Raw genomic sequence first — 25432 nt, 5'->3', positions numbered from 1 at the left:
AAAATGCCCTCTCCACAAATATAATGGTTAACATGCCATAAAGAATAAACCACCCTTGAGCAGTGCAGGTAACTGCCATGGCAATAAAATACTCTTATTTTTAAAATTCTTATATTAGTATTTCTCTCATAATTTTCCCACAAAACTTTCAATATGAGTGAAAGCATAACATATGGAAGTTTCTGACATAGATTTTGAAAGTGGCACATGAAAAGCCAAGAGCAGCCTTTTTTTTTTCAGGTCTACTAAATCACACATCATTGATGACATGGGCAATTTTCCCTTTCAGCTAACCTGCACTGTGGGGTTGCAACACTGATGTTCCCTTAGGTCACGTGTTTGTCAGTTTATGAGATTGTTACTGAAGGAACCATACAGTTTTGCACAGCATCAAGCTTTCTTTGTTGACACAATTTCCCCATACTAACTCAGAGCCCAAGGCAAATACCTTTGCCCTCCGCCATTAAAAACATATTTTATAAATAAACATGTTTATAACATTTTATAGGCAAAACTAAGCAAAGCATAAAAGACATTTCATTACTTCTCATTAATCTTTCTAATGCAGCTGTTTGCATGCAGTAGGCTTTTTGTTTTGAAAAGAGAATGAGCTCAGTGCTGAAAGAACCACTGAATAATTGCAGTTTAACTCATTTTACCCAACTTAAAACAGGTAATCCATTAAAATATAACAATAATCAGAAGCAATCAGCCAGCTTCAAGATGAAATCTTATTTCATGATGTTGCAATTAACGCAATGCCATTCATATTTAAACTAGATAGACTAGTTACTAGATAACACAGTAAATCTTACTTACAGTGTTAGGATTCTCATTTACTTAGGATGGCTTTGTCACAAATGTAAATGCAATTATACATTTGCTACACCTTTATTACATTTGCTAGTTTAATGCTGAAGGGCAAAAAACTATTTCTTTTTTACAACTAAAAAAAAAAAGAAAGTAACTGTCTAATACTATGTTAAGTTCTATTTATTTCCCAAGGCCTTCTATGCACCCTTAATGTTTTATACAAACTTAAATTACTAGCAAACACAAGAGAAACATTTTCACCTCCAGGTAAAAATTTCTGGCTTAGTTGTGATTTCTTGCATACATATGAGAGGCATGTAGCACCTTCAGTAAAACAAAATTTAAAAAACCCAGTAACTTCTCTAACAGCATATATTTCTAATACAAATCACCTTACAGATTCTCTGTTAGGCCTACAAATAGACTTAACATAGTCTAAAAATTCAGATGACACTTGGAACACAGAAATTAATTTCTTTACTACAGACCAATTTTTACACTTCAAAATTAACATAAATGACAAGCCATGAACCTCACTTTCATTATACATACTCAAAATAATACTGACCTTTGAAATAAGTTACAGAAAAATAACACCTAGCTATAAAACAATTGCCTTTAAAAGGGAAGAGAATCTTTGCTTCAAACACCAGCTACATAAAGAATTTTCACATATTGCTACAGAATTCAACTTTTTCCCAGAATTTTCACACCAAACTTGAAAGCCTGAATCCTTGAATGTATCCTTTCATTAGTCCCAAATCTATTATGTACCAGCAATTTTTAGAACATTTCTTTAGTAGACCTTTTAAAGATTCTTCTTAGACCAAACTTTTTTTTCAAGAACCAATTAAATTATTTTTAAGATCAAATTCCTCCAGTTCACTAATAATCACCAGTCAAACAGCTGAAAAGCAAGAACAAATTAAATAATGCATTAGCCTGATCTAGCATATAGTTTTATATTTATTTTCCAAAGGAAATAACAATAACCATAAAAAGGAACAAACAATCCCAAAAGCAAATCTCTGTCACAACTCACCTATCAGTTTCTTTATCTTCAGGCAGCGTGGGAGGCAAAGGCAAGGGTGGCAGTGTGGAGGTTGGTAATGCAACAATTCGATCCTTCTCCTTGGCTACTACACTTGGTGTACTTGTTTTGCTTTTCTCTTTTACAGGGACTGGTGGCTGTTTCACAACAGGCAATTTACTCTCTTTTACTGCTGCAGGCTTCTGTTTAGTAATTTTGTCTGCAGTTAAATTATTTTCCGCTTTTGTTTCAGGAAGCGAGACTTTCGCTTTTGCCTTGTCGTTTTTCAGATTTGCACTGCTGGTAGGTGAGGGTGTATGCTCTGTTTTTATTTTCTTCAGGTCCTTAACATTGTTCACTTGAGGTGCACTTACAGCAGTGTCAGTGTTTCCTTTAGTAGGTGTTGAAGTATTGGAAGCTTTTGCACTGGCTTTGGCTGCCTCAGCAGCTCTTGCTTTTTTGTTTTTGTTCAGCTCAGCAGCTAGGCTACTCTTAAGAGTCAATGTACTAGGAGAAATACTTGAATGACGACTTCTGGATCTAGATAATCTGTGTCTGCTACGAGACCTGGAGTGCCTTGATGAATATGGACTTCTGCTTCGAGATTTTGCTGATCTCCTGTTTCAAAAAAGTAAAGATTTACCCAGGTAAAATTAAGTCTAGCTGCTCTCCCAGTACATCTACTTTTTTGACAAATTACATTTCTTAAATAAACTATTATCACCATGCCCACAGAATAAACACGAGTCTATAAAATAGGAAAGACCATGCATTAAAAAAATAAAAATCCATAGTTAATTAATCAAGACTCTATACCTTTCTGTTAGAAAACATTAAAACTCTTAGATGTAGTTTCTCCTCCCACACAACTGCGAAATACAATACTTATATGAGGCAAGAAATGTTTTGCTTTCCTCACTACTTAATAGATATTTTAATCCTTAAAGAAAATTTCAATGTATGTAACTTGTACAAACACCTTTAGTATATACAGTATTTGAGAAAAATTCAACTCACTGCATAGTCAGAAGTCAACAAAATTAAACTAAAATTACAACAGGACAAGAGAAATCTAAACAACACTGAAGCATTAATTGTAGGAACTTCTGAATTTTCACTTCCATAAATATCATTAAATTAAGTTAACTGAGAAAAAAAATGCAATTTTAAAGCAAAAAAAGCTGCAATGTAGCCCACTGAAAGACAGATATCCTTTTTTAAATTTAATTTTACAACTTCAAATAGAACCAAAACAAATAACCTTCCCCCCCTCCCAAAAAGCCCAAGTACCCAATATTTTTTGGGTACAAACAAGCAAACATAACCCACAAATGGGCCTATGCTATAAAAGTGTCTGGATGCAAACACTAATTGAAAGAAGAAGAAAAAAGCAAACCTAAGCTGTCTACAAAATCATAGCAAGAAAATTGCCTAGAACTGGTGGGGGGGAGGGGGCAATCTTAAAGTTCTACTGTACAAGAATACCATTTCATATGAATGACTTTTCATTCAAAATTTCAAAAGAATATTCTAATTTGCCTAGTACTAGTTTTGAGTCAGTTGTTCATTAAGAAATAAACGGAAAAATATTAATCGAGCTGAAAGGCATAGAACAAGTTAAATAGTCTAATCCACTGCTACCACACTGTAATGTTATGAAATAAATTAAATTAAATGTAAGGGTTTTAGTCTATTTTACCATACCAAGAATAACAAGGATATTCATCAGATTTACAAGTATTTTCTTGATTAAAGTTTGATGGAAATCTATTTTGTTTATCATTTGAAGAGGAGGAAAAAGCATACTCAGGATTAAAACCACCCAGTATTCATTAGCTGAACAACAAAAAAAAAAAAAAGTATCAGCAATAGCAAAAATATGACTTCCCAAAGAAACAAGAATTTCAGAGTTCAAAAGACAGCACCAGTGTATGGAGGTTGCCAAAACAAAAGGAAATAAAAACCCAAACCAAATCAACAAAAAAAAAATAGAAACCAAATAAAAAAACAAAAAAAGAATGCAAACTACAACCCCTATGATCAGGACTACCCATCCCACACCAAATTTAATTTTACTGACAATTAAATCAATTAAGTTTTAATTAACAACACAAGAAATTTCATCTCAATGCTTCAACTGAACAAATATTTGATCTTGTGCAGTAACATTTCTTTTGTGTTCAATAGTGATTAATTTCTAAATTTACATTCTCTTATTTTTATAATGCAAGAACTCTTACCCAAAAAAAAGTCACTCAGATCAATCAAAAAGTGACTGAAAATAATGTGTATGCACACTGTACAGTACAGCACAAGCTTCAAAATTTTACAGGTGAAATTATCCAAATGGCTAAAGACTCATGAAAGAAAAGAAATCAAATCCCAGATGAAGATAACTCTTGGAAGCTACAACAGTTCAATTCCATGCCAGGGAGCAGGTTTTATAGGATTTTCTGCCACAGCAAGGTAACAATGACAGATAGTAATAATAATAGTAATAATAATAATCCTGAAAGATTTTTACTCTTTAATTGAAAAAAGCCTCACAGTTCTCTTCTAACAATTTTCAACCAAAATCTGATGCTTGGTTTATTCAGTAAAGAGATATTAACGTTCATGTCTAATAAACACCAAATAAAATCATAATATTGGGCACAAAAATTCCACTGAAAACTCACTTCTTCTCCATTATGAATCCTGTTGCTGAATTATTTTTTCTCATTATTTTGAAAATCTAAGTACTAAATCCCACAGAATGTTTTCAGAAGTTTGGCTGAACAGGAGTAAAACTAAAAAGGTACAAAGTTCCATTATACAGTTAAGCCAATGTAGCAGGAACAAAAAGGGAGAAAATCTAGAAAATACACACACTTCAAATGCTAGATCAGAGCTCTCCTCACACCGCTATCTCACTTTTTTAGAGGAATTACTGTAGATCTCGAACAGAAGTGTTACTGCTGCAGATCTGCACCCACCCCAGAATCAGTATAATTACATATCTCCAGCATCAAGCACAAGCTAATAGTCCCTGTTAGTCCTAAACTGACTTCTATAAATGGTGCATCATTTGCAAGGATGTCACTGACCTGTCTTGGAAAAAATTTCCTTGCATATCTTGTTTTGAATCAGCTATTTCAGACTGACTCTCTCTCCAATTACCTGTAGAACATAACCTCCATCCCAAGTACTTCACTGCAACCCAGACTAAATTTAAAACATGCCCTAAAGGTCTCAAAATGAGCCCCATTTCTTTCATAAGTATGATATGAGGTTTCTTGTTCGTTTTGATTGATACCTAATGTGATTACTTTCTTTGTTAAGTAATAAATACAGACATAATTTCACATGCAGTAGAAAAGAGAAGTAGCAACTTAAAACACAGCTGGTGAGACACCATGCCTGATTTTCAGACTGGTTCTGTTCCACTTCAGTACAAAAAAACACAGCTTCATTTAGCTCACTACTAAGGATAAAATGAAAAAATCTGTTCAGATCAGTGACAACTAATTTGATCATCTGATCAGCTACCACAACTCAGTGAGGAAGAGGCAGTTCTGAAAACCTAGGACAAAAATAACCTAAACTTCTATACTTCAAATAAGAATCGACAGTGGATTGATGTCTGTACTTTACCAATACTAGTCATGAGAGTTTGTGAAATGAACGTGAATTTATGTAAGCTCAGCTAAAAAAACCAAACCAAACCAAACCCAACTATTGTCCATTGTGGGTTTCACACTCCACATGACAACTGCATAACTTTTTCATGTCAGAACTGCATTCATGTGGGAGACAGCAGATACGTATGCACATAAATAGTTAAGATTCAGTCCCAGTACCTATTACAGACCTCAACAGCAGATCAAAATGATAGCAGCCTAGTTATGAAATATGTTTCTGATTATAACCTCTGCACTGGTTTAAATTTTCCAACACTCTTCATTATTTATGTTAGAAAAAGCTATTATATTACCTATACACAGTACCTTTAGCATCCCAAAAACCTTAGCAAAAATCCCTTGCTGTACCTGAACCACTGAACTGGACCCTATATAATACAGCAAAAACATTAACATTTTCAACTAAACAGACAAATCCTGAATTTTAAGTAAAAAAGCAGATTTGTCGAAATGCTAGTTGTTCAAGTTACAATAAAACCTGCTGTTGTCATAAGCCTAATAATCTTTTCAAACACCCAACTATCACTTACTTTCATCTGTGTAGTTCAGAAATCCCAACAGACTAAACAACTTATGTACAAGTTTTCACCTATAAAAATGGCACAAACCCAAAAAAGGGACACATTTACAACCTTTCCCTCAAAAGCTTATGCAGCACTCAAGAGTGAAGAACTACTGCCTTATACATAATAAAACCAGCCAGCTCACTCTGTTCACTTGACATGAAAGATGAAGTCACAGCAGCACAGAAATGTGCTCACACAACAGCCAGTGCCTGCCAGTTAATAGGACACTGGCTACCTAGTGAGACCCTGAAAAAACACCAGGAGAGACATCTGAGGTACACGGTCTAAATCTCCCAGCAGGTCTCTATTAAATGTGTGTGCATGCATACACATACATGTAAAATGCCTTATCTGACACCAACTATTTCAGACATAGTCAGCAGCTTTTAACACAGAAAAAAAGGAACAAAAGAATGATGGCTGCAATTGCCCAGATCTGAAAAAAGCAAATACATCAAAGAACACAATTCAAATTTCTCTTCCTGAAGTAAAGAGAGATCAGGAAGTTTACTAAACCTAAAGGCCATATTTCACTCTCTTAAAAAAAAAGCACCAGCATGTGCTGCTAACACACAAGGGGAGAGGCAAATAAGATGCCTAAGTTACTAAGGAGATAATTTTCCTTCGATGCTTCTCCCTGTTTGCACCCAGAAGTTCTGCCCCATTTTAGAGTACCTTTGCCACATAAGTCATTAATAGTCTTCTATCAGCACCTTGAATTCACTTCACACAAGTGTAGATTCCTACAGACAGGACAACTGCCACACTTCATGACACTTGGAAAACCACTTCTGAGCCATATACAGATGTCAGTGTGTTTTTATATATGGAAGAGACAAAAAGAAAACTGATATGCCTTAAGACCAGAAGTATCAGTAATAGAAGTTCCAAAGTTGCTTTGTTTCTTCACTAGAGACAGCAATAAAGAAGCCTGTGAGCACAACTAAACCTGCTGCAAAGGAACATGGAAAAAATTACATTTTAGCTATAGCTATAAAAGGAAAAAAACACAGACACAAAAAAAAGTTAAGATATTATCTACAAATCATATAGGAGAAAAGGCAAATTTAAAGGAAGTGATAGAGTAATAAAGCACTAGTAAGGAAGCCACATTGAAACCAAAACTCCACTTTTCAGACCAAGAAAGCTCACAAAAGATGGGGGGGGAAAAAAAATAATGTTGGTTTAGGTATCACAGTTGCCTTTTTAATTTTTTGGTTTTGCCTAGTACCCAACATTTCATCAAATAAACAGGAATTCATTCTCTGCTTCATACAATGTACTTAGTCACTTTACAAAAAAACTACTTAAGAGATCAAAATGTTTTGAATTACAGGTTTCAAAACTGTTACGTTTGCAACATTCTATTGCACTTCACTGGCTCACTAATAAATAACCAAACACCAAATTTACTAATTAATTTAACAAAAAAAATAGTCTACTGATGTAACACCACTTACATTCTCAAGCAGAGAATTAAATAATTCCAAATAGTAGCTTAGAGTGCTATCTTTTACTGTCTTGATATTTGAAACCAGAGAGGAAAGAAAACTGTTACCTACATCAGATTTCCAGGAATACATTTCATTCAGCTTACATGTTTTTTCTTGTCATGCTACTTTTCTAGTTTTTTCCTTCTGTATCCTTTCAATACCCCCTTAACACCAAAAAAAAGTTAATTTTATTAACAAAACAGAACAATCATGTGTTATCTTCTCATTTTGAAACTTAAAAGCCTCTTTTTTTATTGACTGCTTTAAGAGCAAGCTAAATCATGCTGGTGGCCAGCTACACATTACCTAAGCAAAAAAAATTTTGTAGTTGAAATACGTAGAGGTCTGTCAGCTGAATAAGCGAACTAACTTTGTCAGTAACTTTTTAACAAGGCAAAAAAAACACAAAGGGATTTATGAGAACACAAAGGCAAAACCAAGAAACTTAACAGTCCAAAGGAGGTTAAAACAATCAATGTAGCCCAGCTCTTTTCTTGAACCCACAGGTAATGCTGGACTACTGACTAAGCAGTGCCATCCTTCCCCGCACAGTGAGCATATTTGAATAGAGACCTAAATTTAATCAACTGGCTTCACTACAGACCTTCCAAAACATTTACAAGCCCTTGGTGACATAAACCACCTTGACAAAACATTTTAGCTCATAGTATAGTTTTTCCATGTTGCTCCAGCAGGCAAACATATAGTTGATTTCTTTAAGCCATTACCGTAATAGTATTCTTTCACTTGATACCTTATTTATTAGTTTTGTTTATTTTCTCTAGTCCCTAGTTCAAGGTTACATTCTATGCAGCTCAGCAACCAACTTCCTACTCAGCTGCTTTGTACATGAAGACTACATAACCTGCCTTACTGATTCAAACTGTAAATCTTTAAAAAGGTCTTCAATACATACTGGAAAACTCTGAGCTGGGCTTTGTTTCTTAAACCTGATTTAAAACTTTCTTTCTATTTTCATATGAGAACTTAGCCTACAAAAAAAACAACCAGAAAAAGATCAAGTCCACTCAAAATCTGTGTTTTAAACAGATCTGAAGTTAAATTTTTCATGTGAAATTTCCTTTTTCAAATAAGGAAAAGAAGCAGCAGCAAAAAGGAAAAGGAAAGGCACATGAGCAAAAGGCAGAGGCCAGCAATGTGCACTGGAAAAATTAGCTACTCGAAACAGTGAAAACCTAGAGCAGTCAATTTTAAATTCTGCAAAATACAGTTTTACTTAACAAAAACAAAGAGCTGTAACTTTTTTAAAAAAATTATTTTTACTAATCAAGGCGGGGAGTCAAACTCTCAATCCTTTAAATTCAAAAGCAGTAGAATTACTGGAATGAAAGTTATTTTCATATCAGCGTATGGCACCATGGCTTCTCCATTTACTAGATGAATATATATTTTACTGTTTTCCCTACACTTGTTGCGATTTTGCACATAAATGATCCATATTTTGCAGAGCCTCACTGCTACTACAGACTAGCTACCAATAAAGATTGAGATAACTCTCTAGTACCAAAATTAAAAGAAATCTCATATCTTTCCTATAAGCAACATCTATGCACATAGTAGTACTATGCTAGTAGTGCCCCACCTACTTACTCTTATCTAAGCAGATGGGTAGGTGTATCCAAACTTGGAAAAATGTGATTACTCATCTATACTGCTAACTGAATTAAATGTGTGATCACGTAACATATGACCTGACTCAAGCTACATAAAGTAATTCTCTGGAAACTAGTTTAACATGAAATTGTAGGAAGCAAGAGACTGTGTCTGCTTCTTTTGTCAACCATGGGGTTTGGTTGAGAATATTTTTTTCAATCTAGTCATTTTACCAGTAGAGAAATAAATACCTCATACTTTTGGAAGAATTTCCATTTTGAAAATATGCATGTGCTACTTTAGAACAGCTGTGTTACCCTATCCACAAGAAAACAGAGTAACACAAATCTACCAGCAGCAAGAACTTTCGTTCAACAAGTGCCTACAGCTCAATCAGTTTATCTGAAACACAAACTTTTCTTGCTATTATAATGGAAAAGGCAATTAATCATTCAAAGAGAAGTCACCAAGTCTGGAACACATATCCAGTGTCTTTGCTGCTCCTTAGAACCCACAGCCAAACAATACCATCTAAAAACAGCGAAGTTAGGACTGCAATTCAAACCTCACAGCAACAACACACTGCTGCTGCTTCAAAGGAGCAAAGCTGACTTCACTTGTTTCTCTTCAGGTGTTTACTAGAAATTTCTCCTAAAGCAGCTCAGACACCTAGATTAAAAAATCATCACTAAACACATGGGCTTTCCAAGCATGCTAGAACTGCTGTGTAATCATTTTCTACATACCAAAATAACTGGATAATTTATATATTATTAGAGAAGACGTATACGAGACATAAAACGAAAAGAGCAAAAAGACTGGCTGAAATACTCAGTCACGTACAAAGTTCATGATGTCTGAACATCATTACAACTGGATACAAGCCCAGAATTAAGCCTTTAAATCATCCAGATGAAGAACACAGGTGCTGTAAGAAGCTGTTGCCACCATGAAACTGTAATATTCTATCTAGTCTAAGGCCATTATCAAACAGGACAGCAAAAACGTTCAGCATTCTGGTTGTAGTACTACACATTCAAGCAAAAAGTGATTATGACATAGTTTTGATTATGAATAGTTTTTGAATGGTTATAAAAAAAAGAGTATAAACCCCTTCCCTTCCATTTCCCCACTGCCACTGCAGTACACATTAAGATCAATAGCTGTATGGAAGGAAAAAAACAGTGGTTTCCATTTCTCCACAACAGGTAAGCATTATCAACAACTGATTTAATCTTCACAATTTAGGTGTTTTTTGCAACAAATGCACCATTAGGACAGACCTTTCTTTATACATATAGAAACCTCTCATTTTCACTCAGCCATTACAACCCCTCTCCTGTAAACCTGACAGTCTGCATTTATTTGTCTGTAAGCAGTTAAAAACTGAACGCAAATTACATTCAACTGGAGGGAGGAAGCAAGGCAGGGAGTCACAAAGCTAACTCCTAGAAACAGATCTGCAGGCACAAGAAAAACTTACTCACTACAGAGTGAATACCAAAATCAGGAGACTTATACGCTCATGCTTCAAATCAAAGAACCACTACCAACAGAAAAAAGAACAGTCCTGCAAAACTCCACTACAACCCAATTAGAAAGTGCATAAGACAGAACCCTGAACTTAACTGGGCAGTCAATCTGACTATTCCTAAATACTGAGTTATTCCTAAATGCAAACCTCATACACATAATTCAGTGTATCATTATTAGCTTTCCTATTACAGGATATAAACCACTACAGAAAATAACCTGATTCCTAGGGCATTTAAATCAAACTATGCACATAATATTCCTGCTATGCTATTATTCAAATAATTTTAAAAGTGTATTTTAACCACTTGTAACAGACTCTCACAGAAGAACAGCATGACGTTTTCAGAGCAATTACAGCATTTTCTTCTTGAAACACCCTACTGCTTACAAAATTATTCCATATAACCACACCTTTAGACAATCACTATTCTTATCCCAAGGCACTTCAGCTCTATCTCTCTGAACAAAGTAGGACACAGCTTTGTTACTTTGCTCTTTAAACAGCATTTTATGTACACCCAGTACAGCAAACTCTACCAAGGGCCAGTGAAACATGGAACAGCTTTATCATGTTCCCTGAATACACTACAGGACACCTCAAATAGTGATCAACACAAAGTTCTTATTAAAAACACCAGAGAACAGTTCTCAGACAACCCACCAGGTACCTTGTAAACAAAATTCTTGCCTGTGAAACAACACATTACTGGATACCTTTAAAATTGCAGTCCAGACATGAATTTAAGTAGGTCTACAAACAACGGGGCCACAGCAAGATGCTAATATAGAAAATAAGAACCTTCAGTTTTAAACACATACTAAGCAAATACTTTCAAATTTCTAGTGTACTTTTCTGCAGATCAAAATATTATGAAGAGCTTTAATTCCACAACACGGTTTGCATCTGTTTAGAAAGATACAGCCCACATTCCTCTCCACATAAAATTAAAAAATTCATGCAATGCTGATCTTTACACACCGAGTTCTCATTAACACTGAAGAAAAATTATCTGCAGGCATACATTAATTATATATACGTGCACAACCTTACCAGGGAAAGAGCTTAATGTAAAATACAGGACAGTTTATCAAAACATGACACTGACTCAATTTTCTAGCAAAACAGAAAGCCCAAGTCCTTCTGCAGACTTCTAAAAAGAACGAGAAAACACTTGCAAACACGAATTGCCTGTCAGCTGGTTTTCTTTTTAGATTAGCAGAAATTAAACCAAACCCAAATATATTTGATATGCATCCTATTTTACCCAGGAACAGGATACATAAAAATGTACCACAAAACATCTATACTTTATAAAGCAAAGATTTAAAAAATCAAAATTGGTCCTTCAGAAGACCTGTCCTCCAAGGAGCATCTTTCTTCAGTCACTCTCATCTGAAAATGTTCTCATGCCCTTAAAAACTTAAAAGCCTTTTTTCAGCCAGGTGGTCTCCCACGGAGACAAACTAGCCGCAGAAGTGTTACAGACATCTGCGTCTCCCTTTCACCCCGGGAGACAGACAGGACAGGAAGATCTTTGTACTTGTCCCTCTCCCCTGCCCCTCATCCCAGCTTTCTGGCAGCAAAAGGGCAAGAGGGAAGGATCGCTGCTGGATGCAAACCTCTCCGCCCTCTCCGGCATTCCTGCCCCAGTCATTACTCCCCTCCTCCATACACCGGGTCCCCAGCCCGTTCCGCCTTTGATCCCGGGCCCGGACTTACCGGATAACGGGGCTGTAGGGGCTCCTCGACCGGCGCCAGCTGCTGTAGGGGCTGGGCGACACATCCCCGCCGCGCTCGTACGAACTGTGCCGGCTGTAGCTGGGGGATCGGCGTCGGCTGTAGGGGCTGAGTGGCGAGCGGGCGCCCACCGGGCTGAGCGACTTGCGGCTGCGCTGGCTCTGCGAGGAGCGGTGCAGAGGAGGGCTGTCATCCCGGCCGGGGCTGGGTGAGGAGCGCTGCCGCCGGTACGCCTTGGGCTCGGGCTTGTCGTCCCGGTAAGCTTTCGGAGGGTCCTTGTATGCCGACGGCGGCTCCTTAGCCGCTTTAGTCCGGCTCCGGTGCGATTTGCTCTCTCGGTCTTTCCTGCCGCTGCTGGGCGAGGCGAGGGAGCCCTTCCTGCGGCCGTCGCTGCCACCGCCGCTGCTGCTGCTGCTCTTGAGTCCCTCCCGGTCTTGGCTCCCAGTGTGGTTGTGGCGGCTGCGGGATTTGGAGGACGAGGAGGGCTCGGATGCCCCGCGGCCCGGTGCCGCCGTCCCCTCCTGCTGCGCCTTTTCCTCTCCCCGCCGGCGATGCTCTCGGTGCCGCTCCTTGGAGCGCCCGCTGCTGCCGCGGTGCTCCCGACGGGACCGGCCGCTCCGCTCCGCCTCGCCCCGCTGCCGCTGGGTCCCACCGCCCGAGGAGGAGCCCGGGCTGCCCCCGCCGCTGCCCCCGCCGGCCGCGCCGCTGCCCAATAGTCCCTCCGACTGGGAACTCACGTCGTCGTATTCCTCCACCAGCGGGCTCCACCCGCCGCTACCGCGCCGCTTCTCCGCCTCCTGGGTGCCCCCGCCGCCGCCGCCGCGGCCCCGCCGCCGCTTCTGCCGGGAGCCCGAGCGCCGCTTGCCTCGCGGTCGCTCCCGCTCCCCGCCGTCCCCGCAACAGGAGGAGGCGCCGGTGGCCGCCAGGAAGAGCAGGGACTGTGGCGGCAGCGGCGGCTGCAGCAGCGGGGGCTGCAGGAGCGGCGGCTGCAGGAGCGGGAACAGCAGCGGGTGCGGGGCCGGCGGCGGCGGCTGCGGCTGGGCCGCGAGGCGCTTCCGTCTCCGGTGGTGCAGCCGCTTCTTGTCGGCCGCCGCCTCCACCGCCGCGCTGCTGCCACCGCCGCTGCCCCAGCCCCGGCTGCCCCCGCTCCCGCCGGCCGCCGCGTCCGAGGTGCTCGGCATCGAGCTCGCTCACGGCCGAGGGCGCGGCCCAGGGAACCCGCCGCCACCGCCGCGCTCAGGGCGCCATGGGGACCCGGCGGCGCCGCGCACACGCACCGGGACGGACACGCGCGGGCCGCACCGGGGCCTCGCTCGCTCCCGCACCGCCCGTCCGCCTCACATGGGGCCGCACCGATACATACGGGGTCGAGCTGAGGCCAGGGCTGGGCGCGCTGCCCGATGCGGCGGCGGCGGAGCGGCACCGGCAGCGTCCCGCAGGCCTGTGCGGCCTCTTCCGCAACACGGAAGTGTCTCCTGGCGGCGGCGGGGGCTCCTCCTCACTTCATTCTGGGCCGCCGCGCAGGGACACGGACACCGGGCGCGGGCCTCCTCCACCTCTTCCCTCAGCCGCTCCCGGGAGGGCGGCTGGGTCAGGCCAGGCCGGGCCGCCTCCGGGCGAGGTATCCGGGGCCCTGCGAGGCTCCGATCGCGGTTCTCCTGCCCGGCGGGGGCCGCACGTGTCGGGGCCGCTCCCGCGCCGCCGGTACCCGGGGGCGCTATCGCGGCCTCAGCGCCGCCGCGCGCGGGTGACACACGCACCGGGGGGGACACGGACACGGCCCGGCGACGCGCGGCGCATGCGCGACGCCGGAAGCGGGCGGGGGAGGGGGAACGCGCCCCGCCAATCGCGCGCGGCGCCGCCGCCTTCGCCCGCATGCCCGAGAGCCGCCCTGTTCTCGCGAGACTTCATCCCACCCTCCCCCCTGTCCCCCGCGTCTCTCGCGGTAACTGCCCCTCTCGCGGTAACTGCGCCGCGGGCGCCGCGGGCGACGAGAGTGGGCGGTCCCGGCCTAGGGGACCAAAGATGGCGCTCGGCGAGGACCGTGAGCGAGGCCCGACCTAGAGGTGCTTGGTGCGCCTGGCTCCTTCCTTGTCTTCCTCCCGGCTCACTCTGCAGGCAACGGGCACAAACTGATGCACAGGAAGTACCACATGAATACGAGGATGAAGCTTTTTTTCTGTGTGTGACGGAGCACTAGAGTAGGCTGCCCAGAGAGGGTGTGGAGTGTCCCTCACGGGACGTGCTCCAGAACTATCTGGACGCAATCCTGTGTAATGTGCTCCGGGATGACCCCGCTTGAGCAGGGAGGTTGGCCCAGATGACCCATTGTGGTCCCTGCCCACCTCGCCCGTTCTGTGAGCTGGAACTGTCAGGTTCTGGGAGGTAGTTCTCCCTGCTTTTGTTGTATGTAATCCCTGGTTATTGATGGGGGGCGGGGCGTGAGAGAAAAACTCCTTCAGTTAAAATAGGTGTGTTACTCTGAAACAGTGAAGTCACTTCGCTGTTCCATGAAAAGTAAATATTTTTTTCATATTTTTTTTTCTGTCTTGCACTACTGAAACTGAGTAAAACTTAGGAAACTTAGGATATTTTAGGTTTCTTTCCCAACTTACCGATTTAATGCTCTAATGAAAAACTCAAGCTCTTTTTTGCCTACTCTATCTTTCTGCCTTTTCATGGTTTTACTGAATTTCATGACTGGAGCCTAAACTGAGTGTGCCTCAACTCAGCTTCTTGGGCTGACTATCTTCGATTAGGTATCTGCTATACCATCTTGAATGCTGTTGTGAGCACTTTAAAAGCAGACTATTGCCTTCCCTTAGGGATTTAATGGTTTTCTCGCCACCTTGCTATCAAATTGTTAGCTAGCTTATATACAGACTGGTTACATTTGTTGTAAAATACAAAGCGCAAATAAAAGACCAAAACAAAGGAACCCACCTGTTTTTCATTGCTGTATTTCAGCTCCTTGATTCACTCTGTTTCCTCTTTTCTCAACCCAAGCAAAAATATTCTTCCTGTCCAGGTCCCGTGTGTCATCTGCGACCCAGCAAATCTCCTTTCACAAGTGTGTTCAGTACTTCACCCTTCACCTCTCTGTTCCAACTCACATTTCTTCCAAACATTGTCATCAAAGCATTCATTACCTATTTTTCTAATTGTACACACACAAAAAGCCTGATGTGTTGGCCCACCTCCCATTTCAGGAGAAAAGGTCCCTGTCCAAGAAGGATTACTCTAACCTAGGCAGTGATTCCATTCATATTTTGTGAGATTGTGGGTTTTTTATCAGCATGCCGTGCCTTACGGAAATACTGTGCATCTCCCTGGGGTTGGGGAGTAGCTTATTTTTCAGTAGTGGTCTGGAGGCTGATCTCAGCTTTGCTGACATCCTTTTCTGCTTACCTTGTATGTGAATATTCAGCAACCAAGAGGTTCTCCAGGGCTGTTGCAGCACACTCAGCAAAGCCAGTGTGCCATCAGGCCTCTGGCACATTGGAAAAAAAAACCAAAAACAAAACCCAGAAAGCCAACAACCCTCAATCTCAGAGGCAATCATAGAGACTGGAAAATTACACAGGGCAGATCTGGACAAAGCAACACAGGCTGCAATTTCTAATTTATTCCCAAGCATTACCTGGCATTTCTGGAGGAGGGGTATGTTATTGAAATAATATGTTATTTGAAAGACTTATGTCATTAGCAGTAGAATGCTGGTGTTTCTGCATCTGGAGTGAGCCTTATGACTTGTCAGAGAAGCTCAACTGGAAGCTAAGCTGCTAATGACAGCAAGTTTGCTCTGCCTGGAAATGAGCTACACCAGGTTGTAGGGGGATGTGCCAGCAGCAATCATGTCACCTGTCAGCTGACAGGATTTGACAGTGGAAATCTATCCATAAATTCCTGACATAACAAAGCAGACCTGAAACAGATTACTTACAGAGAATAAAATCCTTCACAAACATTGAAGACATGGATGGCACAGTGCCAATTGTTGGATTCACAGGCAGAAAATTCAAGATGCATAACAGCTTGTTTCTACAAGGTTTAGCATGGAAGAGCAAATAGTAGGGAGAGGAGTTCCAGATAAGGTTTTGGCAGTGGCACCTGCAATGGTATGAGAACCAGTACTCTGCAAAGATGGTTGTTCCACAAGAAGCTGAAACTTTGTGCCGTAAGAATGTTGGTTGCAGGGATCTCATATCTTTCAAAGTAATACTATATGGTCAGCACATGAAAACAGTAGTAAACACTAGAGAAAAACACACCTGGAAAGTTGCAGCCAAAATACTATCATCTCCAAAAGTATTTTTATGCCAGCTCTGGAAACTGAACCTTTGGAAAAGGACTTCTCTATCAAACATCCCATGGTAGAAACTTGGACTAACACTTATGTAATTTAATTTTATTTAAGAAAAAAATCCTCTTCAACTCATATTCTGTTTTTCATGCAAATACTTTGTTGTATCTGCACATTAAGTCTGTTCTGAGTAACTGTTCACCAGCTTTAGTGTAACACAATTGGTACAAATAGATGCTGAGCTGGTCACAGGTAAGGAGGAGGCTGTGCTACATGTCATGGACAATGGTACCACTTCTTTTTTTGTTAAGGCTTTTATTGTACTTTCTTCTTTTTTAAAGAAGTTTGTGTCCTGTCTGTGCCACCATGTGTAAAAAAAACTTTGCAATATCCTTCTGGTGCAGAACAAACTGTCAATCCATCAAGATAAAAAGAGATAAAGTCTTCAGTAGGTTAAGGATCTTTATTTTTCAGCAGAATTCCTCATGAATTGTTTCTTGACTTGGTAGGCATTTTTCCTTAAGGATGGTTTTGGTTGGTTTGGGTTCTTTTTTTTTGACTGGGGGAAGGTGTCTGGTTTTCTCTATTTCCCAAACAATAACATGTACCTAGAGTTCTTTGAAGTTTTGTTTTCAATCTTCCAGCAGCAACCTGTTTTTTCTCCTAAAAGAACAATTCATCCCAAGCACACAGAGGAATTCAAATTTCAAGGTTTTTTTTTTTTTTCTGTTGTTTGATTGTTTTTTTGGATAAATATGGAAGTCTTAGACATTTTTACTCTCTGATGTACTGTATGCTTTCACATGTCTTCTAAACATTTTACAAAAAATAGTCTGATGTTTACATATACTGTCTTGTGTAGTTGCTGTAGTTTTTGTTGCTACCTCTGCTATTTCTTTGCTGCAATTGTATTTGTATCTTGCCCTAAGATTGTTTATTGACTAGAGTGCAATAATTCATGTTTCCCAAGGCCCTGTGGAAAAACTGACTAGATTAACTATTATCCATATTTATTCTTCTCAACAAGAATGTTGCAATGATCTGGGAACTCAGCTGTTGGAAAAAAACAGAGGATAAAGACCTGTGTATTGGCTGATTGGGACACAAGTGGACTTACCTATGGATGCTAAATCTGAACCAGAGTGCCTGTGGTTATTGCAGGCACTCTGGTTCAGATTTAGCATCCATACTTACCAGTGAAATGTCAAATACAACCCATACACTTAAACAGCTGAGAAAGATTAATGCTGTCTTTAAGTCACTGTTAGACCACTGAGTCTCTGTCCTGATCATTCTCATTCAGAGAAAAATGAATTCATAACAGGAACAAAAAAGGCTGTGAATATCATAGGTGAACAGAAATCTCAGTTTCAAAGGAGACTGGCAGAGCGGGATTTGTCTAGTGTAACGAAGACAAGAAATCAAAGTGTTCTATAAATTTATTTAGAGGCTAGGAAAGGTGTCCCTGCCCATGGCAGGCAGGCTGGAACTACATGATCTTTAAGGTCCCTTCCAAGCCAGGCCATTCTGTGATTCTGTGAAAGGAGATAAACACCTAGAAGGAAGGACTATGTGCCCTAAGAGACAGAGTTAGTGTAGGCAGTAACAAACAGTCAAAGCACAGCTTTTTGGCTTTTAAGCCTAGTCTTTTGAAACAGGTTTATTGATGAGAGACAGTTGCCACTCACCCCAATTCCTTTGGGAAAGCAATCTATTTATGCTTCCCAAAGCCATCAGGCTAGAATTTAAGTGATTCAATTGTTTAGCAATTTCATCCATTGCTGAAGCAGTTTTAGCCATGGATGGAAAGGCTTATGTTGCCCTGCACAAACTCAGAGCCAAGAGAACTTTCTAGATTTTCAACTACCAAGTTCACAAATATTCAGAACAATCACCTTGTTTCTTAACTCAGTATGTATTTCCTCTGCTGACTGACCCCTGTTTAAATGTACTAAGACCTTTGCTCACACAAGCATGCTGGAACCGCCTGAGGGAGCAGCTTCATGTGAGGGCCTTGTTTGGATTTGACACCAAATGCCTGGTCCCTAGAAAAAGGTCTGTGACTTGTTTGAAGCCACAATAGCTCCCTACACAAATGCACTGGCAAACCATTTTGCAAAAAAGTTTCCCTAGAGGTCAGCATACCAAAGATTAAACCAGAAAATGAATTTCCACTGCTTCTGCTGCAAGAAATGTGTCATCCTCCAAGTGCCCTCACAGCTGCTGCTCTTGGGACAGCTGCTAACTCTAACAGTAAACTAAAATCATTCATGTCATTGCCCACTCAAACCTTTGGGTTAAAGCTAATGTTTTTATCAACTTGATACTGCCTGGGAAGATGACACAATAACCTTGGACCAAAAGGAGAGTTCTGCCTCAGAAATTAATAAGTAAAAGTATCAAACATTCAGAGCAGACAGCCTGTATGATGTACAACAGACTGTCTCACTGCTTTATCTCTGTTTATCCAATAAGTGCATGAAACAATATGATTTTTCACATGAGCAAAAGCCATTGAAAAACAAACAACAAAACTACACCCCTTCCCTTCCCTTCCCTTCCCTTCCCTTCCCTTCCCTTCCCTTCCCTTCCCTTCCCTTCCCTTCCCTTCCCTTCCCTTCCCTTCCCTTCCCTTCCTTCCCTTCCCTTCCTTCCCTTCCCTTCCCTTCCCTTCCCTTCCCTTCCCTTCCCTTCCCTTCCCTTCCCTTCCCTTCCCTTCCCTTCCCTTCCCTTCCCGCACCTTCCCGCACCTTCCCGCACCTTCCCGCACCTTCCCGCACCTTCCCTTCCCGCACCTTCCCTTCCCGCACCTTCCCTTCCCTTCCCGCACCTTCCCTTCCCTTCCCTTCCCGCACCTTCCCTTCCCGCACCTTCCCTTCCCTTCCCTTCCCTTCCCTTCCCTTCCCTTCCCTTCCCTTCCCTTCCCTTCCCTTCCCTTCCCTTCCCTTCCCTTCCCTTCCCTTTCCTTCCCTTCCCTTCCCTTCCCTTCCCTTCCCTTCCCTTCCCGCACCTTCCCGCACCTTCCCGCACCTTCCCGCACCTTCCCGCACCTTCCCTTCCCGCACCTTCCCTTCCCTTCCCTTCCCTTCCCTTCCCTTCCCTTCCCGCACCTTCCCGCACCTTCCCGCACCTTCCCTTCCCTTCCCTTCCCTTCCCGCACCTTCCCGCACCTTCCCTTCCCGCACCTTCCCTTCCCGCACCTTCCCGCACCTTCCCGCACCTTCCCGCACCTTCCCCTCCCTTCCCTTCCCGCACCTTCCCTTCCCTTTCCTTTTTTCTCTTCCTCTTTCTTTTTCTGTGTCCCATCTTTCCCTACCAGTACACACTGGGGAAATCTCTGAAGACATTTCTTCCCAGCCTCGCACTAGCAGAAGGCACTGAATACCCATAACCATCTCCCAGCCTAGGTACTGGCTCTGTCACCTTGTGGGAAGGAGGTGTGTATCTTCTGAGGGGATATCAGAGTTGTGGATCATCTCAAGATAAAGGGACCACCTGCAAAAATTCACAAAAAGCAAGTGTAGTGGTTTTCTTAAACTCAGCCGTGTTCAGCTGAGATTGGTTTTCACAGGATGGCAAAATACCACATCACTGACATTAGTGAGGCTCAAAGATCAAGCTTTCAGTCTAGTGCAGGATGTGCTTCTCATCTAAATGGTTGCAAACCACTTGGAGGTGAGCAATACCTGTTTGTTTCCCCAGTAATATTCTCTTTTTGCTCCTTGTACTCATTTTTAGAAATGTCTGGTCTGTTTTCTATGGAAGAACATACTAAAACACAGGTGCCTGAGGACAGCAGTACTCCCTCAGAGGGAAGGTCCTTCTGGCCCAATACTCTGTCTCCAAAGTGTCCAACCACCAGTGTCTGAAGAAGAGCACATGAGCACTGAAGAGTAGTCCTGACAAGGTCCTGGGGATGCTCACAGGCCTCAGTGGCTGGGACTGGCCTCCCCTGGGACCCCCAGCCCCACCACCTCCTGCCAAGGGCCCAGGGCATGTGTCCCAGGTCAGCCTGGCACCTTCAGTCCGTGCCTGAGCCCTGCTGTAGGTGTGCCTGTCTCTGCCCCTGTCGCCTGGGTGGGCCTGGGACCTGCACTGCAGAGAGCTGCTCTCCAGGATGGAGCCCTCAGACCTCGGTCAAACCTTGTCATGCAGAGCTCTGGGCTTAACGTGGCCTAACTGCTCTGTTCTATTCTATTCCCTCCACTCACCTTGAGTCAAATGATGGTGAGACTATTATTTGTGTGAAGTTCCAGGGAGTTTCTGACCCAAAAACCCATTCAAGAACATATGACACACAGCTTACAACTGGAAATAGGGTATTATTTTAATTTTTGTTTTTCTGGATCAGTTTCAGAGCTGATGCTCACAACCATTACCACAATATGCATGTGTAGCCAGGAGCACGCTGATTTGTTCTTCAGTTTAGCTTGAAAAATCCTCTGTAGTATGGCAAAGGCAAGTGACAGAGCTACAGAATGTAACAGCAGGAATACAGGCCCAGCAGGTCCTGTTTCCGTGAAGGGTGAGAACATGAAGAATGAGAATCAGAAGCAACAACACAAAAGGTGTGTACTACCATGGGCATGTTCCAAATTGTAACATGCATCAATGACAAACACACTTTTTACCTTCCAAGATTTGCTTCATTGCTGTGCTCCGAGGCCAGGGATGCATGAAAAGCATTCTCTGCCTGTGCTTGCAGGCAGCAGAACAGAAAAATGGCATTTCTGGATGGATGTGAGAACCCCATGGGAAATGGAGCCAAGGGAAGAGCAGAGTTCAGCCCCACTCCAAGCTTGCAATGGGCAAGAGAGTCAGAAAAAGCCAGGGCATGAATGGTGCCTTGGAGGTGTGAGGGCAGCAAACAAGAGCCAAGCCACAGGGGCCCAGAGGAGCCCTGACAGGGGGCTGTGCCCAGTGCTACAGGAGGACAAGAAGCAACCCCCAGGCCACTCTTGGGGCCCACCCTGGGAGTCTGGAAAGCTTCCTGCCCACTACTGCAGGGCACGACAGGCCACTTTCATGGGGCATGAGCAGCAGGCAGCAACTGAGCCAAAAGGGACTGAAGGAGCCCTGAACAGCGGTCATGCTGTGCTACAGAGGAAGGCAAAAGACCCCAGGAACCAGTGCAAATCTGCCCTGGGGAAAAATTCCTTCTTGAGTGCTACTGATTGGCCACCCTGAGAATGGGCTCTGGAATTAAGGGACCCAGTGGAAACACAAGTTTCCTTAGAGAACCACATCTCATCCTGCTTGTTAACCAGAGACAGCTGGACAGGACAACCCAGAGTCAGCCATGCCAAGTGCCAGTGGCACATTAGATAGAATTTCCAAGGATGCTCAGGTAGGTCCCTAATCCAAAGAGATAGATGACTGGTTGTTTTTTTCACCCTTTCCCTCTCATAATAAACCAAAACTCTTCAAGGGACCTCTAAAACATCCTGCCCTTAAAAATGACAACAGCCTGGGCACAGGGAGGGGCCAGGTGACAGTTTGGTGCTGCCCTCAGCACTGAAGGGGTCAGGGCAGGGAAAGACCCAAGAAAAGGCTCAGACTGACACACACATCTGCCTTCCAACAGAGAACCCCGGATACTGGGCTCATTCATCAAGGCAGTAGCAGGAACTTGGCTTTTAGAAGTTCCACTTCACACTGAACATGAACTAAACTCCTGCTCAGCTAGCACTGACTGAAGTTATGTTTTTATAGGGTTCAAGAAGGTAGGGATGATCCTGTGATATGCCTAGGGCTTTTTCTCTAGAAGATATTCCCAAGAAGATGATAAAGATGAGACAGGAAAACTCTTCTAAAAATCCCCTTCTCTCCCAGGCTGGTTTCAAGCTGTAACTCAGTTGACCCCTTCCCACTAGTTTTAGTAAAACATCCTAAGGAGGCAGAAAATGCCCAGCTGCAAGCCTGGCTGGAGTGATTTACAGCTCCCTGAAAGCTGCAGGCAAAGCAGCTTGGGAAGCACAGCAAGAACAGACAGACCTGCCCTTTCTTGGGTAGCCCGGTCTGTGGCAAGCACTATCACAAGGGAGATTAAAAGTCAATGACAGTATAGATTTTCTCCACATTTTTGACTGGTTTTCCCAAAACTGTGCTTGATGCTTATTTTTCAGTTATCTATCCATTTTCAACTTTATTTTTGAATTGAATGGGAGCAACAGAGGGTTTTAACGGTCACTGAGCTAATGACCACACCGTTGTGCCCATCAACCCCAATCCAATGGGGCTGTAGAGAAGAAAAAGAATCCGAATTTAAAAACAACCCAGCAAGAGGTTTGTGCAGAGACTGGCATGAAATGTCAGGATGTTCTTAACTCTCCAAGTGGTGCAGGCAAGCACTGAGAATAGAGAATACGGGCTGTCATCTCACCAGACTTAAATACGCCAGCCTATGTGCCTAATGTACACAGCACCCTCCCATGACAAAAATGTAAAACTAGGAGGTAATGAGCTTCTAAAGGAGAAGTGCTTGGCCTAATGACTCAAAACAATTGTAAAAGTCAGAGGCACAAATGAATGATGGCACAGCACGGCCCATGCACTCCATTTTTTATCCAGATGCCGTGTACCTGCAGGGGAGAAAGGGCTGCTATGGCAGATTTGGAAGGCAGTCAAGGCTGCTGGTACAGAACAGTGGATTGTGACATCAGCGGTCCCCAGTTTCCATGGATAGCAACCTAAGGGTTCTCTGCACTGTGACCTCACGTGCCTCACCACTTATATTTGGGTACGGGCAGAGTCTGGCTCAGACTCGCTCGCGCCTGGACTCCTGGCAAGAGTGCCTAGGAAGACTGGAAGCCTGTGAGGTCATTGGGAGCCGCTATCAGCAACTCTCAGTTCTCATTCACGAGACTTTGCCTGTTTCCTTAGCCCTACGTGGTTCAGGAAGCCAAGTACTGTGGTTGGTGCTTGCAGCAGCAGAGGTGAGCAGTGCAGGAAACATGCCTGCAGGATTCCCCTGGGGTGGGTGATGGTGTTTGGGGAGCTGTGAGTGTGTCCCTCTTGAGGGGCCTGGGCATTTCTTCTAACCACCCATATCCCTGGGACAGCAAGGGACATTTTGTAGCGTGTCACACCAGCAAGAGGGAACAGCTGCTGTCCCCAGCTCTACTGCAACACCCAAACATGGCCACGGAGACAGATTGGAACTGCCCTATCTGCCATGACATTCCAGGTGAAATCGCTTCTGTAACACCCTGCATTCACCTGTTCTGCCTGGGCTGCATTGTGCGGTGGGCCAAGACCAAACCATTGTGCCCCCTGTGCAGGCAGGCTATCAGCAGCATCATTTACTCTGTTCGGTCAGAGGAAGACTTTCTGGAGATAGTTCTTCCAAGTTCCTCAGACTCATCGGCTGCTGGCCATCAGGATGAGCAAGGGGCTGTGGAGCCAGTGCCCGTAACTTACGTAGCTGGCTTCCCAACTGAGGTCTGGGCAGGCTTTTTCCAGGACTGCTCAGAAATCCTCGAGCCCGTGCTACCCTGGTTGAACGAGGAGCTATCAGAGTTGCTCCAGACCCGCTGGTGGGATGTGGCTCTGGCACAGAGTGCTATCGTAGCCAATTTGTGCCGCTACGGGCTGAGTGAGCAGGACTTGGTCCGGGAGCTGCAGCCCATGCTGCAGGAGCAGACGGAAACATTTGTGCGCCAGCTCATCGACATCGCCGCTGACAGGTGCAGTGATGAGATCCTGCGCCAGATGAGCCTCCTGAACTCCCATGCTGAAGAGGAGGAGGAGGAGGAGGAGGAGGAGGAACAGGAGGAACAGGAGGAGCAGGAGGAGGAAGAGCAGGGGGGTCCCTCGGCCATTCCTGGGCCCTGTGCCTCCCGCCAGGGGACTCCCTCCCCCATCCTGGCCTCCTGCAGCCCAGTAGTGTCCGACGTGGAAGCGGACGTTGGAACGGTGGAAGCCCCGGCTGGAAGCTCTCCATCCGCACCCGTCCCTGTCGAACGCGAGCAGCTCCAGGAAGAGCCCGGCGGGCCAGCAGCAGTCGCAGGCCCCTCTGCCCAGGGCTGCGGCCGCAGCCCTTCCTCTCCTGGCCGGGACCCGCCCGAGGTGCCCCGGCGCCCCGCAAAGAGAAGGGCCTCTGGCCCTGAAGATTCCCCCCAGCCCCCGAAGAGGCCGTCCCGCCGGCAACGGCGCAAGCCAAGAACCCCCTAAACTGTAGAAATAGGAAATAAATGGTTGTTTCGTTGACGCGGTCTCTGAGGGTTGCTTTCTCCCCTTTCTCCCGGTGTCTCTTCCCCCTCTCCTCAAACCCCACCGTGGGTGGCAGCTGCTTGCTTTAGGGCTTTTGGGCACGGCCGTGGGCCTCTGGAGCCGCAGGGCCATATCCGCCATAGCCGCGGCCTCTTCTGCAACGAATGCCGCTGCAGCTGCGGGGACAGCGGGTTTATCAGAGGAACGACGGCCTCAGCCTGCACCCAGTCCTCCTTCCTCCCTGTCCACCTACCGTCACTTTCTGCTCTGCTGGCCCCTCGGAAGGCTCTCAGGGAGTCACCTGAAACGGAACGGGAAGGTGCGGGAAGGGAAGGTGCGGGAAGGGAAGGTGCGGGAAGGTGCGGGAAGGTGCGGGAAGGGAAGGTGCGGGAAGGGAAGGTGCGGGAAGGGAAGGGAAGGTGCGGGAAGGGAAGGGAAGGTGCGGGAA

At 44.2% G+C, this 25432-nt stretch overlaps 2 protein-coding genes across 6 annotated transcripts in view; one reads left to right on the top strand and one right to left on the bottom strand.

Annotated features, from left to right (window-relative positions):
- The window catches only part of CDK13 (cyclin dependent kinase 13), a 46930-nt gene extending 33279 nt beyond the window's left edge, over positions 1 to 13651 (bottom strand). For all 5 annotated transcript variants that reach the window (XM_014258680.2, XM_088067440.1, XM_088067466.1 and 2 more), the window contains exons 1-2: positions 12453 to 13651; positions 1856 to 2461 (exon numbers count right to left, since the gene is read on the bottom strand). In XM_014258680.2, coding sequence (XP_014114155.2) covers positions 1856 to 2461; positions 12453 to 13651 — 1805 coding nt within the window. The remainder of the gene's footprint in view (positions 1 to 1855; positions 2462 to 12452) is intronic.
- Positions 13652 to 23910: 10259 nt separating this feature from the next.
- On the top strand, positions 23911 to 24945 carry LOC148185176 (E3 ubiquitin-protein ligase Topors-like). The gene is made up of 2 exons (XM_088053922.1): positions 23911 to 24458; positions 24651 to 24945. Exons 1-2 carry the CDS (start codon positions 23911 to 23913, stop codon positions 24943 to 24945), a joined length of 843 nt encoding a protein of 280 aa, XP_087910048.1.
- Positions 24946 to 25432: the final 487 nt, after the last annotated feature.

The sequence above is a fragment of the Pseudopodoces humilis genome, chromosome 1 (assembly GCF_049639895.1).
Source record: "Pseudopodoces humilis isolate 2021_Gansu_Grassland_sample_001 chromosome 1, ASM4963989v1, whole genome shotgun sequence".
Lineage (NCBI taxonomy): Eukaryota > Metazoa > Chordata > Aves > Passeriformes > Paridae > Pseudopodoces > Pseudopodoces humilis.
Note: the sequence above shows the minus strand (reverse complement) of the source record. Positions and strands in the feature narration are given on the sequence as shown.

Coding starts and splice junctions, on each gene's coding strand:
- LOC148185176 (XM_088053922.1), top strand. CDS start 23,911: ATGGCCACGGAGACAGATTGGAACTGCCCTATCTGCCATGACATTCCA. Junction 24,459..24,650: donor ATCGACATCGCCGCTGACAG/GTGCAGTGATGA, acceptor GGCCTCCTGCAG/CCCAGTAGTGTCCGACGTGG.